We start from the raw sequence: 19,115 nt of genomic DNA, 5'->3' as shown, positions 1-19,115 counted from the left end.
TTGTTCTCTCCACCCTAACAAAGATTGCCCCTTCATCGTGACATACACCTTGCCCTCACAACTGCGTCCCTTGAATTCAAACTTACTCCACACATAACCCAATAAATCAATACGATCTTGGTTGTATCCTCCTGGACTTATGTCGGGCTCTGATAACTCAGCTACTACCCCTTTCATTTCACACTCAAAGGCAACCCTGGATATTAAAGTTATTTTCGACCCTGAGTCAGCCATCATTGACACCTTACGCCCATTGACCATTACCACAGCATAAGGTCGTTCACAATCCTCCAGATCCCCACCATTCGTAACAACATTAACAGTATTCACGATAACATTTTGTAACGGCACCACAACTTCGTCTTCTGATGACCTTCCATCTTCTTCCTCATTTACATACAAAACCCTCCGTTGGCTTGTCTGTCCAAATTGGTAGTTCTTGCAGCACGATGCTAAATGCCCTCTCCTTTTGCATTTTGAGCACGTACTCTTCCGTCCTGGGCACACAACAGAGGATGCGAAGTGTGTCGCACTAGCACACCGATAACATAGCCTTTCGTCCTTCCTATCCTCTTTTTTTTCAAATCTCTGTATATAATCTTGACCCTTCCTTTCTTCCGGATTATTCTTCCCTGCCTGTCTGTTTCTTCCTTTCCTTTTGTTCTTTCCCTCAGCTACGGACAACACCTCCGGTTTATTTTCTTTGGGCTCCCCTCCTTCAGTTTTGGAAAGTTTGGCCACACATGCCAGGGAATGCTCCACACGTTTCGCCAAGTCCAATACTTCATCTAAACTCGGCTCATCCTTTAGCCACAACTCCTCTCGTATCTTGTTGGATCGACAGTGTGTCATGAATTGATCACGAATATGTTCGTCGAAACTTCCTTGAAATTTGCATGTAAGAGCCAGATGTCGCAGTGCAGTCACATAATCCTCCACAGATTCATTTTGGGCTTGTGTGCGCATCCGGAAATTGTACCTTTCCAGAATTGTGCTCCTTTTTGGGTTAAAATGCTTGTCTAGCTTCACTAATGCGGATTCGAACTCATTTAATTCATCCCCGCTTCCATCACTCACTAGTTGCGGAAGAGTTTCAAAAATTCTTTGGCCCTCGAAACCCAAAAAATGTAACAATAACGCCAACTTCCTCTCGCTGGAATAGGCTGTCCCGCCGGCTGCCTTCATGTAGTGCAGAAAACCCTTGCGCCATTGGGGCCACGCAATTCTTGCCGCGCCTGGGGCTGGCATAAAAATGGGGGGACCTGATATCCCTAGCAAGGCTGCCATACCCTGATTGCAAAATGTCTCTTGGTTGTGCTTTTTATGTTCTCCCTGCTCAATAGAATTTCCACGCTTCAGGTGTCTTCTTTAATGTTCTCTTGTAACCTCGCTTGTCCACACAGTCAGGACCGACACATCAAAACCACACTGCACAAATGTCTTGATCAAGGTTGATGTCTACCTGCCTGAGGGCTGTACACATGCAGCAGTGTGCCGCTCATCTTCCTAAATACTTTAATGATAAGTAATATTGAAGTTCCCTAACACTTCAGTTGTGTACTTGATACTTTGCCACACAAGTAACAAATGAGAGGATCAGGCTCCTCACTAAAATGTGAAATGCCCCTCTATTATAAAGTTCACGGTAGTCTTCTGCTCACATGTCCCTCCTTTAGGAGGAATACGGTACTTTCGTTCAAGGACTGCTCCCCACACCTTTCCTCAGCCGTCTATCTCGGGCAACACAACGAACGCTGCGCCGGAGCTAATGAACAAGTTCTGGCACTTACTTTACGTCGGAGAGGTGTGTTGGGGAGGTGCATACGCGCAGGCCTGCGCGCGGTGGCCACTCAACGCTACAGGGGAGCGGAGCGGCCAACGCGAAGACCTCAGCACAATGGCCGCTCAACGCCACGGGAGAGCGGAGCGGCCCTCCCAGAAGTTTTCCTTTGACGCCGGCAGCTTCTTCTCAATGACAGCCCCTGTCGGGCTGAAACGTTCACGTGATCAGCTGGTTTCCTCAGCTCTCCGCGTCGGCCGGTACCCTGGACAAACGATGAGGACACTTCTCTCAGCAATCGTCGTGTGGGCAGCGTTCCACTTCAGAGGCCGCTCATGGGAGGGAAAATGAGCTGGCCTTTTCACGCCGTGCTGGCACAGGCAGTATGAATTGGAAAGCGCGGCTGGCAGCAGGAACGTGATCCAGTTCATAAAGCGCCTCTCTCAACACGGGGCTCGCCAAAGCAGTGTATCTCAGCTGAGGTCTTCTCTTCACCTGCTTTCCATAGCCATTCATCCCATCCTCGTCGCCATTGTTATGAAGATGAAGCGGAAGCAGGTAAGACATATAATTGGGTTTACTTAGGTTAATAAATAAGAAAAGAAGACCCCACATCTCATGGGTTCCCTTCCCTTCAGTTCTCTCCTCCAACTGCCCAATTTAGAACCAAACAAGCAAAACACACACCAACATTCCATGACATCATAATGTATGCTCCCTTCACTAGCGAGATCTCCTCCCCAAAGGAGATGCACTACAACAGTTTGCAAAGTGGCAATCAACACACTTTGTAAAACCAGATTAGAGAGATAAGGCACACATGATTATCCATTCTTCACTTGGACGATGGACTGGGAATTCTTAGGCACTGAGAAATATACTAACTGGGGTGTTTAACCTTCCTTCTGAGTTCAGTCTCTGCTTTAACCATCCCTTGCCGGGGAAGAGCATAACGTGCACCATGTAGCTTTCTGTTGTATCAATGACTGACTCTGTGTAATAGTTTGTTATGATCTGGAACAGGAGGATTTTTAAATTGTGTAACTTTCTCCAAAACCTTTTTTTTTTTTTTAAATATGTATAAGTTGAGTATCTCAGGAAGAAATGATGGCCGGGAATATCAAATTTAGATAATAAATTAGGCATGGTCGAAAACAGAAAATTATTAACAGCTGCCAACAGCAAAGCTGAGTATTTGGAAGGCCTGGTCTCTGTGTGATGGTTCATCACACTGCTTCCCAATATGTTATATGGCGTGTAGGAATATGTGTTGTGTGTTTTCAGATTACATTGAGCCAGCAGGATTTCACCAAGGTAATTCAAAGCCTACTGGACATTTCAAAGTGCCAATGTCAAGCTTATTGTGCGTGCCGCAATGGCAGTTTACTAGGATGATCAACCTAGGAGCTTACTGTGAATGTCCAACTGTTACCTTATCCCCGCCCCAAAGTCCAACCATGCACCTCGCTAGGGTCAGAACTAGACAACTATGTAACATGCAGTTTCACTGGAAACTATCCAATACAATTAAGTCATATTGCATTGCTGGAATCCTAGGTACTTTATTTTCTGTAGTATCTGAAAGGGCTCTTCTCAGAATAATGTGCTCCGAGCGTCCTCACACTGCTTGCAATTTTTTGCTTGAAGATGAACATTATGTTGGTTCTGGATATGTGTTGTGCCTTTTTAGTTTCAGCAGCACAAGCAAGGTTGGTTCAATTAAAGCTTTCTTGTCATGATATTTGGTGCTGATTTGAGATTGGTCAGTAGAGTATATGGAAATTGTGCAAATGTGGAACTCGCTGATAATGTCAGAATATGGGCTTACTGCTGGGAATGTCGTATTGGGACCTTACTGGCAAAAGCAAACTGGTAGCTTACTGGAAATGTCAATCTTACTGGGAATTCAAACTGTGAGATTTTGGGGATAGCCTCATACTAGGAATGTCAAATGTATAACCTACAGGAAATATTTGGTGCTTACTGGGAATTTCAAGTTTACTGGAACAGTAAAACTGAGAGGTTACTGGGAATGCCCATCTGAATGGGAATGACGCACAACTCACAGTGTATGAGAGAGCTGTGCTTGATGTATTGCAATCTGAGAGAGGTTGCTCGTGGCCTTGGGATAAACATGTACACATAGTTTTGCACAAGATTAACTGGGGCTCTTTATGAGATAGCGCACATGTTATAAAGCACATTCACATTTTGAAGATTAAGGAACACTGATGTGGAACACTGATGTGTGTGTACACTTGCAGATATGTTACAAACAGACTGGAGCAAACCCTGAATTGAATGGCATGTTACAATCAAGCAACATTGGTGCATGGACATCTGTCTTGCTCGAGTGCAACCTTTCAGTTAAAAGAATCCGTATTTGAGGTTTCCCTTAGGGATATTGCCTCTTGCAAGTTCAAGTAAGAACTGAATGCACTGGAGTAATTCTAAGTGCTTCTCACTTTGGTGTCCAGGATGGATGCTCCCTAGAGGATGCTGGTTACTTCCTTAATCCAGGAGCTGTGGCATTACGACAATGTGCGGGGACATTGATTTGTGCAAAGATTCCTCTAGGGCCTGTCTTTTCTTTGCAGTTGCTTCATATATTTTCCAAGCCTGGATGATCAGGATCAGGTTAATAAAGCTCTATTCTTGACTGGCATTTATAGAAGTTGATTTGTAATTGGCAGTTTACTTGTATGAATTATCTACATCGGACCACCTGCATAACCGATGGATTAATGAATTTTTACAGATTTGTTGCTATGTAATCTATTGATTTTATGTGATCCAATGGCTTTATGAATATTTGCCACTGGATGCATTACTTAATTAAGATGCAACATTTATGTTGTGTAAATTTGTTGATTTGAGGCAATTTGATGTATAACCTAACATGAAGCCTGGTTTTAAATTGTTGCTAAAGTTTTGTTTGCTGTGTTCTTGCTTTGATGGAATTAATTTTCGGAATAAGGCGTATGATGACGAAGGCTACAAGCCTACTGGGAATGTCAAGTTTACAGGGAATGTACAACTGGAATATTACTGGGAATGCCATGCCATGCCCTGACATATCATGAACTAATGTATCTTATCATGACATGGGAGCACATCCCATAGCATGATGTATCATGATCTATCACAACATGACAAAGCAGGGCATAAATCAAGACTTATCACATGATACAGAGTAAGGTAACATAGCATGATTTATAACAGCATATCCAAAAAAATCATGACATGATGACATGACACATGCCATCATATATCAGAAAATCACATTACTTGACTTATCATGACATTTCTTGACCAGCTGAAGAATGGCAACAACCTCAAGAGTTAGGAGGGAGTTTAGGCGGAATTAATCAGGTAAATGAGGATGGGTGTGGTGGCAGTAAGAGAGTCACTTATAATCAAATAAGATTTAGTGGTGGGTATGCATGTCAAAGGAGGGGTTCTAGAAAACTGGTGAGGGTGTGTCTGTGAAAGGAGGAAATATGTGCTGGTAGTGGGTTGGTTACAGGAAAGTGAGGGCAGAGACAGGAATTCTGAGCACCGCTTTGTGGGCAGTGTTCAGTTGAGGACTGGTCATCCTTCGTCATTTGAATAGATGAATATATGCTGCCCTCGAGGTTTGCCAGATAGCCGGGCTGATTTCTGGAGGAGGGATGAAGATGGTGAACGTTTAGATACTTGTGAATACATTGATGAGTATATCCAGAGAATTGTCAAATTAGATGAAGGAAGTAGGGAGGCAAACATTCCGGGGTTGGTGGAAGGACAGAGAGCAACCGATGTACATGATCCAGGCCTGGAGGAGGCATGGCTCCATTCTCTAGAAGTATGAAGGGTGGGGGTAGTGAAGGGTTGGGGGTGAAAGGTGGTCAGGTGGATGAAAGCATGTCCAGGGAAGAGGTGGTCAGGCGATTCTGTTTTTTTTTCAAGTGCAATTTACGGGGTGAAGACAAGGGAGAACAGACAGAACGATCTTCAGGCAGGGCTGTATACAGATCGTGCAAGTGCGGGCAGGGAAAGGGAGGGGCAGTGGACCAGATGCACCCAGTCAGTAGAGACTGGTGAAGTGCGGAGAGAGAAGCTCTCAAGGATTTATTACAAGTGCAGTGAAGGGGTGGAGAAGTGCAGACGGACTGGCAGGGGTGCCTGGGACCTGTTTGATTCTGAGGAACACCAGGCGGTCAGTCAGTAAGCTGTATGGAAAGGAGGGAGATAAGGAAGAGCAGAGAGCTAGGTTAGCAGGGTAGGATGAGAGAGAAGGAAGAGGAGAAGAGTCATCTCCTAACCACATGCTCCCGAACGATTGTTTTTTTGTGGTAAAATTTCCCAAAACAATATCCTACAATATTTGGGATAGCCGTTTAGGGTCCTTATTGCTGTTTCGCCCATGTAATATTCGAACCTGCTGAGATGAGTCCACTGTTCCGTTTTGTCTAAGTAATCTGAATTATATGGTAGGAGCACTATAAAGGATAGATTTAAACCTGTATAACTAAAGCACATTGGCACTACATTGCTATGATTGGTGAAGACATGTGGGGAACACACAGTTTTACATCTATGACACATTAATTTAATATTCCTTAATTTACCCGTTTTGTTACAAGTGGCTGAAAAGAGCCCCCTTTTTTGTACAATTTCGTGTCGCTATTGCAAAGTCTTAAAATGGGTGACCATGTTTGCTACATCCTAAAATGTGATCACACCTCTAAAAATGTGGTTTTGTAGAAATTAAAAACTCTGCATATTATGATCACATGTAAAATGTCTGGCAATGACTGTATGGCTTAGTGACACATGTCCAGTACCTGCAATGAACCAGAGTGGGGCCCTTTCCGTTGTTTTTGGCAGATGATGCTTTCCGTACAAATGTCAGCACAGGAAGAGTGTAGTCTGGGACGCCCATGTCAGGCCACTGGGTGTAATGGTATTGCACGACTGTGCGCTCGTTTTGTCTTCCCTTTTGTGAACCCTGCAAAAGGCAGAAAATATGGGCAATTTTACCTACATTACACATGTAAATTGAGTACAGCATATAAGACATATAATTAATAGTTCGGGATCTGGAAGCAGTTTGTTATGACATCACAACTATCCAATTGTAATAACTCGAGTTAATCAGTTATTACATAACAGGTTTGTTGTGGCATCATCATATTGTACACGAGAGACAGATTTTCACTGCTTTCGCCAGCCACAGTCAACCTTACCAAACATTCTTCTTGGGCTTGTTACATCACCTTGCCTAAGATCCACACTATTCCTGTACCAAAGCCCATGTCTTCCAAGGCACATCTCCAGCTGAGGCCCAACCCCGCTTTAGACCCATTCCCGTTTTGAGGAACATTCCTGCCCCGACCGCCATTCTTGGCTGTAACCAAATCATATCCAAAGACTATCCCGATTTCAAGCACTATACCTTCCCCAAGGCCTATCACAGTTCTGCCGTTCAGATGCGCTGCACTCCTCCAGGAGCCAGGCCACTGATAGACTTGAGAAAAACCTTGCAAGCATGGAAGGGAAATAAAAAAACTGAAAATGTGGGTCTTCTCTTGTTATGCCCCTGCCTACTGGAACACCTTCCTGGTGCAATCTGGAACGCAGCTATGCTGTGCTGTTGAAGGGGGAACTCACAGCCTTACTCTTCAATCAGTACCTAGGTGCCACCTGGGCTCGTTGCATTCCTGCATTACACCCCGTCCCCCAAGGTCGGAAGCCTGAGCCACATGTGCTACCCTAAATGACATGTAGAGCACTCCAATGCTTCCAACCGAGGTTTGCACTACATACAACCCATCTACAAATATAACTACAAATATCCCTGCTCCAGGGCCCATTTCACTCATAGGCCAACCCCAAGGCCCATCCTGATTCAAGGCCCAGCCATGCTACAAGGTCTATTCACACTGCAAAGCCCATCCTTGAAGCGGCCCACCCTCACTCCGAGACCCAATCCTGCGCGGAAATCTATCCCCGCCCCAAAGTCCAACCATGCACCTCGCTAGGGTCAGAACTAGACAACTATGTAACATGCAGTTTCACTGGAAACTATCCAATACAATTAAGTCATATTGCATTGCTAATTTGGATAATCATAACAGTGCATTTGTATTTCAACCTTATTATTTGGTGTAATTAAGACTATAATAACTTCTGAAATATGCATTATGAGGATATTAAAGCCTCCTCAGAGATCAGTGCTTGTATAAAGCACTGACATCGTGGGCTTGTGATTTATGTGGAACAGAACACCTGTACAATCTTTAATAGCCTTATAAAGTACAGATGGAGGTATCTTATTCCATGTACTCTTACAATTCCATCAATTCAAATGAATGAGCTGCATGTTGTATTGTTTAGGTTGCACCAGTTGACGGACAAAAGCCTTTGTTTTGCACAATGTATAAGAGATTTGTGTGTTTATCCCTTAAAGTAGAAATCAAGGAGCAGGCACTTTTGCCAAAATTTGGGAATTGCGTACCATGACCGATAAACACTGGGAATTAATTTACTTTGTAAGTACAGTACGGTTCTAATTCAACTTCACCAAAGCCAGTATGCAAGACCATGCATACCTACTCCTCCTCTCCTGGCTCCCTTACTCTGCAATGCTCTTCCTCTCGCTCACTGCACTACTCCCACTCTATCTGTATTTAAAACAAATCTCCTAGCTCTCCTCCTTTCTGACAAACCCCTTGCATAGCATTGTAAGCCACCACATCACCCTGTTCTCCTCTCCCTTACTCCTCTACGACAACCCCACGGCACTTATCCCTCGACCCTTCATCCTAAAACTTAGCACATCTTCCACTAACCCATCCCTGGTTAATGTTTCTACCTCCCCTGCATTATCTGATCTTATATCCACATCCTCTCACTCATTGTGACACTGGTCCGCTACTCTGTAAATCAATGTTCAAAAGCTTTGTAAAACAATGCAGTGCTTTCCCTGTTATTTTAGAGAAATAAAATAAATAAATAAATGCTTACTGCACAACTCGCACCGAGGGTTGTGAAGACTCTGTAAAAATGCTCTAGTATGATGTAACATCAATCAGTAAAAACGTGTTTGGCCAACTTGGAAAGAAGTGTGTTTGAACTATATGTTTATCATTTCAATACAGCGTAAAGGAAAAAACGAGAAGTATTTGATCACACACTTATTCTTGGACTGTTACTTACCTTTTTCATGTTGAGGTTTGTAAGGGTAAATTTCCGCACTGTGTAGTAAGCAAGCGTAAGAGAACTCCTCAGGGTAACCAGATATGCTCCGTACTCCTCGCTGCTGTCATCCGGCCAGTATTGGTCACATTTTCTCTATGGTACAGTGAGGAGGAAGGGTCAAAATTGATCAATTGACTCATTACAAGTAGAAACATTCCAATCTTGGAAGCAAAACTATTCATGCAGGATAGACCTCCTCAAGGAGTGTTGGAATCCGACTCGATGCAAGACATCAAGAAAAATGTCCATATTCAATGGTGCATTGTGAGTTTTACTATGAACAACCAATCTAGCAAACATGTACGACTATAGCTTGATGTGGTACCTTTTACCAAGAGAATTGATGCTTTACTGAAAACATTCCTTTTATCGGAATAATAAGGTGTTGATCCTGTCCTACGCAGAAAAAATCAATTCTACAAATCAGCATATCCCATCATTACTAGTATTAGTAGGAGTATGAGCTATTTGCGACATCAAAGATCACAGTAAGAATAGCCACTATCCAATTCTTAAATAAGATACTGTGCTCACTGTAATTTAGTGAGTAACTTGATGTCTGGTGAACGGGAGAATGAATGCAAATTATGGCTCTCTTACTACTTTTTAACGCTTTTTAACGCTTTGATACCTACCAGTATACAGTGTGTTCATATTTGGTTTCGATGTGTTGCCTTTGATTTTGATTTGGATAAATAGTTATATTAATCATAAGTTGATATAGTATGATGTTTTTATCTGTTTTATCTAATATATTTAAGTCAAGTTGCTTAAGTGTAATTTTATTTTATTGTTAAAAAAATTCTTTCTTTGTATATGTTTTGTAAAAATAATGTTGTTTTGAAAGGTTAATCTAATTAGCCAACCAAAAAAAAAAAAAAAAAAAATTAGTAGGAGTAGTATAGTAGCAGTAACATTTGTAGTGGTAGTAGTATGTTTTGTAATATTGATAAGGGTAATAAAAAAATTGATAGCAATAATAATAAAATGATACACTTCATCAGATACTTCAACATTTACTTGTGGAAAGAAGAAGTGCACTAACCTTTATTGACATAGACAACGCTGTAGCTTTTCTCCAACCATTAGTACGAACACCCTTTTGGCATTACGGAAATGGTAAACGTCTGTGAAATCACGCTTCGTATAGATGATGGTAGTCAGCTCTGGCTCATGACTCACTGCTATTGTAATCTTACAAGTCACACGTTTGGATACACTTCTGTGCCTCTTTTTCCTTAAGGGGTCCCTCTAGTCACATGCGATGCTCTATATGCTTTTGCCAGAAGTTGCATCCTATTGATCCAGTCAAATCAATAGCCTTCAGCAAAAGCAGCGTACCACTCGTTTAAAGTTCCATGGAGATACACAGCGATGAAGACAACCCCGAAACTTAAATGCAGTGGATCTGAGGGGTCTGGGCTCCGCGGGAAATACCAGTTCCAGAACTATAACCGGCTGTCAAAAAGATCACAGGCCATCAAGGGTCAAAAATGATGAATAATGAGCTGCAGTTACGACCCCCAGCATCATCTTATTTCCATGATCTGAGCCTACAAGCAACAGGATGCACTAATTAACAACCCCTCTTGATGAATTCTAGAATTATCCTCAGTTTGATATCCTGTTCCAGTTCCCACAGACCCCGAACGGTGCATTCTTGAATGTGTCGTTGTTTCGCCCTCACAAGTTGCAACAATTGCACGAGGTACGTCTCTGATTGCTTGCTCCTGGCTCCCTACGTGTGCCTGTGTGCCTTCTGGGAGCTGCTTTTAAAAACCATGTAGTGGTGAATGTTGATGTTGTTGCAATGGTTGTTTAATGCTGAACACCAGCTCCTCTGAATAAAGCGCTGTTCCTGTGCTTTGCTGTTTGCTCTTCAGCTCAGGTTGCTACTTTTGAGTTGCAGGTGTTCTTCGCAAGGTTCTTGATTGCAGCTGCTTATTTGAAGCCAGGAGTATATTGGTTTACACCGTTCCCGTGCAGTGCTGCTATTTTTGAGAGATAGCGTTGTTGCTTTACTTTAATTCCTTTTAATTCTGTCAGTTTTTCTTGTGTTCCTTGCCTTCCTGCATTTATATGTGAAGCCCCCTATTGAGTTTCCTTTGTTTCTATCCAAAACCCTCATTGCCGAAGACTTTCTGTTCCCCAAGGCAGATGGCAACGCTTCCTGTTGGGTGCTGAAGCCCTCATGGAGTGGCATTAATCACCTGCGTGTATGGCTAAAGTGTCGGGTCGAGTGGCTGAGCAGTCCATTTCGCCCCTGCCCACCATTTTCACAGAGGAGGAGGGTAGCTGTGTGGTGCCCATGCTAGGTCCTTTGTCACCCACCCTCCTAGCAGTTGAGGTATCCCCGCAGAATCCCCTTACATAATAAAGGCCCAGATCTGTGAGACCCCGGGGTGACCCTGTGAACTCCACAGAATTTTGGACTAGCACTGAGCGGTTTCTCCATAACTGCTGGCTCTTGGAGCCAGTGCTGCAGGCGGTACCGGTGAATTGTAATGTGGCACACCCCCATGCCAATGCGACTACAGTCGCTCCTTTTCCACAGACGGTGCTGGGCGATGCAACTGGCACAGGTGGGCTGCTCTAATGGGTGATAACGGTGCACCCATTACTTTATATTCCTATACACACAGAGCCCAAAACATTGCTCTTTTCCTATCGGAAACTTCTGGAAGCTGCCTTGGCAGCGTATTATTTACTCAATTGTACTTTATATATCACGCTCTTTGTTACTGATTCCTTGGGCTTTCCCTTGTCAGCTGCTGGTACTCCAGGCTCCTGCCTTCTCATTTGATCTTTTCAGTCCTTATGGCGCAGAATGACTTCCTTGTCTCTTATTGCTTGGCCTCGTTCCCTGGCAGGCCCCACCCCACTGCGAACACGTGATTCCGTCCATCTCTTACCTCAGTCCAATGCACGGGTATTGTTCCACTGATAATAATTACTACAAAAGGGTGAAGCCTAAGGTCATATAGCACACTTTACAACCTGAATTGTATGTAGGTGCTGCTCGCAACCTCTCGTCCGTTGCCTTTCTAACCCTATTCTTGTATAGGACAAATGATGCCAGCTAAATGGGCAGTCCTTCTGCATTGTGAAGCGGACGCGCCGCTCGATTGCCCGATCTGGTCTGTTCCTGACGCGCGTTGACTTTTGAGTGATAGAGGGAACACTAGGTGGAACCATGAATGGGCTGATCTTCTCAAGGCATTCGCATTGAATTGCTCTGGGAATTTAACATTACGTTAACTTTGGGGTTGTGTTTGCCCGCCCCCCCGCACCCCGCTATGATGCAGAAGGATGCCGCCTCTACCGGGATGAGCATCATGCACGCATTCCACAGCAGACATCAGCACACACAGAGATGTATAGATTCCAACGTACCCTTCCTTTTTCAACAAGGTTGGTTATCATCACAATAACCTCCACATTATGTTCCCATATCATCCTCCAGAAATCATCTGCTGTTGACTTTAATGGCCCTTGAGCTGCAATATACGCTTTTGGTTTGTTGTAGCCCTAATGCAAAACAAGAGAAAACATGGTGTTAATTAAGTGGTCTTTCAAACAAAACAAACGTAACCTATTTCAATGCAGACAAGTCTTAAATCACCCATTCAGAAGTCATCCACAGATAATCCTAAATGTCATTTCCAAAACTCAAACTGCTCTCTCTAAAACTGCTCTTAAATGCTGTACCTGTACCTTTTGGGAGTTATAGTTCAGTATATGGCGACAACACTGCGGATAAGATAAGATTACTGGGTCATTTCAGGCTGTATATATATATAACAACCAAAGACTTTTTCCAGTGTTTGTTTCCTATCTCCAAGCAAACTTGTCACACCAGCAATTTCATACTTTCTTTCCCAATCTGTCACACACGTCCAACATTGTGACATGAACTTCCGGTTTCTACCCAGCCTTACTGAATCCGGAGTCACCTTTGGGTCAAGTTCATGTTTAGTAACACATGTTGCCATATGGCTTGCAGTCAACCCCCCCATGCACTCCATGTCCTGTATAATCGGTAAACCAGTCACTCCTGCATCGCCTTCCTTCTGAGATCCATTCAATGCAATGCCGCAGTGCGCATCGTTGCACACAGTCTTCTCTGTGTGACATTCCCTGAAATGCATCCCAACATAAAAACAAACGAATTATAGACTTACATCAACATAGTTGGCATTGATGTAATCAGTCACTCTTCCATCTTGTTCTGGTTGTTGTGAAAGTTTGACTCTGCTGTGATCATCTGCAAGACACAAAGTGCAATGGTCATTTTCATCCATTCATGTTAGTTGTTTGTCAGGTGGTTTGGGAATATTCACATGAATACTTGGATAGAGCACGTTATTTACACCCTTTGACTTAGTTATCTAGGAGTATTTATTTTGCTCATGAATAGCACTGGACACAACAATTAGGTGGTAAGCACCCGCCACAGGGCAGGCCATCATGGCTGGTAAAGGGCCCGAGGTAAGCAATAGCCCTTAACAAAGGCAGTGCAGTGGTGTCGCCAGCTGGGGCAACTGTCCCAGTGGGAGCTTACCACCATTAATGCCCATGCTTCATTACACAAACATAGTGTGGATGCCACTGATTCTATGCACTGAGGGCACAGGAAAAGGAGAAGGACAACCGACCAGGTACAGAGAGGAATGGTAGAGAAAATTAGCTGGCAAGCCTGAGCATGGAGTAGACATAGAGAAGGGACTATGCCTCTAGCTTAGGATGGAGCAAAGCTTGGCAGTTACACAATAAACAGAGGGGTGCAGAGTGTAACAGTTAGACACTTTCGTAAAGACTGACCTCAGGAATGATAATCATCTTGTGTTCTAGCATGTTTGGTGGCATAATGCTAACTCTATGGTTTAAATACTTAGAGACCATAATATACATGATACGGAAAGTGTCCAGACTGTACATTATGTGACACAAAACAGAAGACCCAACCATTGCTCACCTCCATGACTGCATAACGCACAGTATGTGGCTGATTTGACTACGCGTTGGGCATGAAGAGGGTAAGGTTTAACAGATTCCTCCTTCCGACCTGATCAGCAGAGCGACCAGTGGCGAGCAAGGCAGAGGCGTTGCTGGGGGGGGGGTGAAGGGGCTATAGCCCCTGATTTTTTGGATGTAGCCCCAGATAGAAGCTCAGGGGCTACATCTAAAAGGCTAGCTAGCCCCGAGTCCCGACAGTCCTGACATTAACGTGGCCACAGGTCTATTGCAAACCTAGCAACGCCCCTGGAGCAAGGTGCAAACATCCCCCAAACAAAGGTGCAAAAATGAAATAAAAAGCAAAAAGAAAAAAGCAAATGGAAAGCATGGCCAAATACAGCTATGTTGGGAGGAGTTATGCAAAACACTTGTAAGCAAAGAGCAACGGTTACCCACTTTATTAATATGGACAATCTAAAGAATAAAAAGCAGGAACAAAACGGGGGACAGAGAAGGAGGAAGGACGACAGAGAACAGGGATTGAAGCAACAGTGTATTGTAAACACCTTTTTAGATATAAATCGCAGGTGAGTATTGGAGGAAATAATACAGCAGTAGGAAGACAGGCAAGTGAGTAAAAGACGTGGGCAAGCCAAGGGTGTGTGACGTTCTGTGCGTTGGGACCCTGCATGTGCCAGGCTGGAGGACTAAGAGGTTCTTTCATGCCAAAGGGATTGCCAGTAACTTTGCTCAGAAGGTTTTCACTAGTGACAGACATCATCTGGCTGTGCGCAAGGCCCTTATTGGCTAAGAGCTGAAGAGTGGTGGCCCGGACCCATGGATTAGTCTAGATTCCTTGTCGGGTCATGTATTTCATCATAGACGGCAGCACATTCTTTCCCTACGGTTTGATGGAATGCCAAAAAAAAAGTCTATGCAGCAACTCAGACTGAGACATTAGAAGTGCATAAGTTCAAGAGCGTGAAGGGGTTCAGAGTGGTTTCAAAGATAAAACCTCTGTATTGGTGAATTGGGGCCTGTTGCTCTCTGATAAGAGAGTTTCAATTCTTTTTGTCATAGAAAGAAATGGTGGCATGGTTGCGACTGTTCTCATTGGTCTGAATGGGCAGGCATCCTCTGGGATGCACCAGAGGTAGGCCTTCGCATCTTCTGGCTTGGTAAAGCTGGCTGCCACACCAGACTTTAAACTGGACAGGTATGGAATGGCTGATGAAGAAGACTCCACATATACCACAGGGCAACATTGGCATCAGGGATATGTTTCTTGGGCATCGAGGTGTCACGGCCAGATCACTGGCTTAGTTTCATGATTTTGGTGGGTACATTAATGGTCGATAGAAACAGTTATTTCTGCAGTATGTTCAGGCTACGGTGAACGGGGTCACTATTTTCGTTGCGCTATGGTTCCGCATGGACCGGATGGAGAAAAGGATTACAGGATTACTGGATGATGCTGATGGCCGTGCGCATTTCTCACAGTCAGGAAGTAAATGTCCAAAGTCATCATTATGTTTATTTTTTAACCAGCTATGACTTGAAGATGTTAGAAGTACATTTTGCGTCAATGTATATGCGGGATGAATTTTTGGCAATTTCCAGAGAGGCTAGCCAGCAAAAGTGCCATGGTCCTCCATTTTTCTTAGCTGGCCTAACTGTGCGGGGGGCTATCCCACTAGTTACAGGTCGAGAATGTTCTGCTGACTTTTATTCAGTATCTTGACACTGGGGGCCTACTTCACAGAAGCGTTTTATAATGGCAAAACCCCATTGGAAAATGCCCTGTGAATCGGGGCCTATGTAACAACATGTTAACCTTTTATATAGTCATATTAAACATTCAGATATTTTAAGAAAATGCATTTGTAAAAGTCTATGGCCAAGTGAATACAGCAAAGCTGAATACTAGGGACGAGAGACAATTCACTGCACAATTGCTGAAATAAGTCTCGGCAGGATAGCTCAGTAACAACACACTGGACTTGAAAGCAAGACGACGTGGAGCAAGACAGGCTCGATCCCTGGTTCGGTGCTTAGAAATCTCTGGGTATTAAGCACGTTATAAATAACCAATTGCAAATGACGGGGGCCTGTGCTATTATGGGAAACGCACCTGTTCCGCTGGGAAAGATCCCTCCAATTCCGCTTGCATTAGCCTTTAGCTGGGGAGGTTTTATGAGCACACTTTTTTCGCATCTCTTTGCAGCTGTGGAATGAGGTGACCTACTAAGCGAGTGGGTGTAGTGAGCAAGCTTTCAGAAATATGAGAACATTGGGCCAAATGCTGCACTCGGAAGGACATTTTTATTATAATGATTTTGCATAAACTGCTTTTGAATTGACGGGAACAATCCATTACTTTAAAATGGGGCTCAGTGTCCAGAGGCAGCGCTACTTCATTGCAGGAGGGAAGTGGAATTGCTGTAGCCATCAGAAGCCTTCTCTGCTCAGCAGTAGTTTCGGTTATTCCTCTGCAGAGCGCTGCCCGCCTCCAGGAGATACAGCCAACGCTTCTGTGCTCCTCCCATGCCTTAGCCCTTGAGCCACTCACCCCCTCCTCGCCTCGCCAAGGTAAGCAGCTCTGGCCCGGTGGAGACATTCCTGGAGACCAGCACGCCCAGTGGGGGCTGCAGGCATGCCAGCATGCCAGGTATTCAGTTGATGTATGGGATATTTATTTCATTTTGCACTTGTATTTTTTATAACTTGTGAGATATTTTATGTATTAGTGTAATGTTCTTTGACTCGACATGACATGAAATCAAGAATGAACTGTACATTCTGTATATTTTACAGATGTATATATTGAACGTGTTGTATTTTTTATGGATTCTTGTTAATCCGAAATAAAGAACATGCTACTATTTATGGCACACAAGGGATGCGTTACATTAGCACTGATTTATAGAGCGCTGAAAGGCTGCTTTAAGGCGTGATGCTACCAAACGATCGGTCGGGGGAAAGTCTGGGATGGGCATACAAGCAGGGCCCTATTAATTGACAAAAAATGCAGGGGAGCAGTCAAATTCATTAATCACATTTTTGTTTAAAGTAAGGATACTTTACACAGTGCCAACGTCGAAGGGTGTCATATTATATTATCATGATCATTATCTTATCAAGGTGCTAACGTCGAAGGGTAACAAGCAAATGTCTCAGTGCAACTTACTTGATCAAACTTTGTAAGTTTAAAAGGCTGCACTGTTCCTTCCCACCTCCCTCCCGGGTCCCTAGCAACAGCTTCTAAAGAGTTGTTTGCAGAAGCTGAAGTAGTCTTCCGCGCTATTTTAAGGGCGATCTGGAAATCAAACTTTGTTAAGGTGCTGAATCCTGACCTGCCATACACCTTAACAGCCTCCCTTCTCCTTGTGCCAGCCCCCAGATGGTAATCGGAATGACTTACACCTTAAAAACCAGTCTTCAGGGAAGAGGCCAGTTCCATAGGCAGTGACAGTGATCTTTCCTAAGGGCCACTTGGAAATATGGGTGCCAATGCTCACTAGGAATTGCAACTGCAGCTGGTTCTCAGGCTAGATCGTCACGAGTTGGCGTTGCCTATTCATAGCAAAGGTGATCGAACGACTTCAAAATCCTATCGTCCGATTTCCTTTTTGGACGCGATGTCCAAACATTTTGGTAATTTGATTATTTTGCATTTATCTGCTTGGGTTGAGGACAAAGGGATTATGCACCTTCTCGTGGGGGTTGGGAGGGAGTTGTTCAGGAAAGGATTAGAAACCTGGGAATGTCACCAATGTACTTGCCGTTTATCTTTCTCTTCTAAGCTGTCTTCATTCAGGATAACAGAGTGAAGCTATCGACAACCTTAGATGCTCTGGGGCTTCCACCAGAAATGTTGGCTATATTGAAGTTATTACACTCAGACGTTGTGGCTTCCATGCAGTGTGGTTTAGGGGGAAGTAATAAAACCTTTCCCGATCATGGGGGGTGTGAGGTAAAGGCGTGTCCACGCTCCACTTTTATATACTCTTTATCTCAACAACGCTGAAAAACCCCTGGTTGGGAAGTATTCCAACATACTTGCTGCTGTGGAGCTTTCCTGCCCGTTCCTAGGTAGATGACAGTGCCAGTGGCAAGAACCCCTATGGCCCTCCAAGGGCATAACAATACATACACATCTTTCAGGAAAGAAGGGGCGCCCCCTACTAACACTAGCAAAACCAGAGTACTGATTGTGGGGCGATGGAATTAATGCCCTTGTTACTTCGATCTGGGAGGACTAAATTTAGAGCAGTTGAGGGAATCCTTCTAGAAAGGCACAATGTTCACAGAGAATTTGCGAGCTAAGCATTATAATACTTGTTGTGCAACCGCATCAGCTCAGGTGAACAGCGCCCTTTTAGCAGTATGCAAACTTTTCAGTCCATCAACCTATTAAGGCCACCTTGCGCATAGGCACAGCAACATCATGGCTATTTGCCTCTTTGGAACTGGTAATATCATGGGGGGAACAGTAAGCACTCCTATTATCATTGAGGATTCCTTCCAAGATTTGTTGAAGCGTAGGGAGTGGCCGCGCACTCCTGCACAGTAAGGTTGAAAGTTTACAATAAAGGGAAGAGTGATGTCCTCACTGATGATTCTGGAGAGCGAGGAGGTGCAGTTGGCTGTGTAGTGAGCAACGGGCTGCAGCACAGCGAAATGATTACTCTGTTCCATCTGGCTGCAGGTCATTCACCACCAGCACCTGTGTCCAGTGGCAGGAGGACACTATTATCTTAATAGGAGGGTTGTAGTTGTCCGCTTTCTCCCTCTCTCTTCTCTCCCTCTTTATTCCCAATGTGTGATGTGCAGTTTACGAGCGCTAGGTTATTTCTGTGTATTTAAATTGTACTAATATGGAGGATCTGTCAGGTTTAGGGCTAGCCAAAGAGTTTGCTTGTTGTGTCTGCCTAAGGATTTTATTACTCTTCGTAATAAACACATCTTGACAAGAATGCTTGAGTCTATATTGAAGTAAGATGTATGAATATGGGCTCCTAGAGACCTCCGAATGTTGGAGATGCCCAACTCCTAGAACAGGATATGTCCATGCTGTCAGTGAATGTCCTGTTGTTCCATGCTTGCGGTCTGATATTGTCAAGGCGGGCACCATGCT

The 19,115-nt window shown here is 44.0% G+C and overlaps 1 protein-coding gene across 8 annotated transcripts in view; it reads right to left on the bottom strand.

The window, feature by feature from the left end:
* Positions 1-19,115, bottom strand: part of PTPRZ1 (protein tyrosine phosphatase receptor type Z1) — a 949,709-nt gene that overhangs the window by 140,250 nt on the left and 790,344 nt on the right. For all 8 annotated transcript variants that reach the window (XM_069629084.1, XM_069629085.1, XM_069629086.1 and 5 more), the window contains 4 exons: positions 13,204-13,286; positions 12,416-12,550; positions 8,981-9,115; positions 6,607-6,770 (listed from right to left, as the gene is read on the bottom strand). In XM_069629084.1, the coding sequence (XP_069485185.1) occupies positions 6,607-6,770; positions 8,981-9,115; positions 12,416-12,550; positions 13,204-13,286 (517 nt within the window). The remainder of the gene's footprint in view (positions 1-6,606; positions 6,771-8,980; positions 9,116-12,415; positions 12,551-13,203; positions 13,287-19,115) is intronic.

Source organism: Ambystoma mexicanum, chromosome 12, assembly GCF_040938575.1.
Source record: "Ambystoma mexicanum isolate Mex_15411 chromosome 12, UKY_AmexF1_1, whole genome shotgun sequence".
Classification (NCBI taxonomy): Eukaryota; Metazoa; Chordata; class Amphibia; order Caudata; family Ambystomatidae; genus Ambystoma; species Ambystoma mexicanum.
This window is presented reverse-complemented; position numbering and strand designations above follow the sequence as displayed.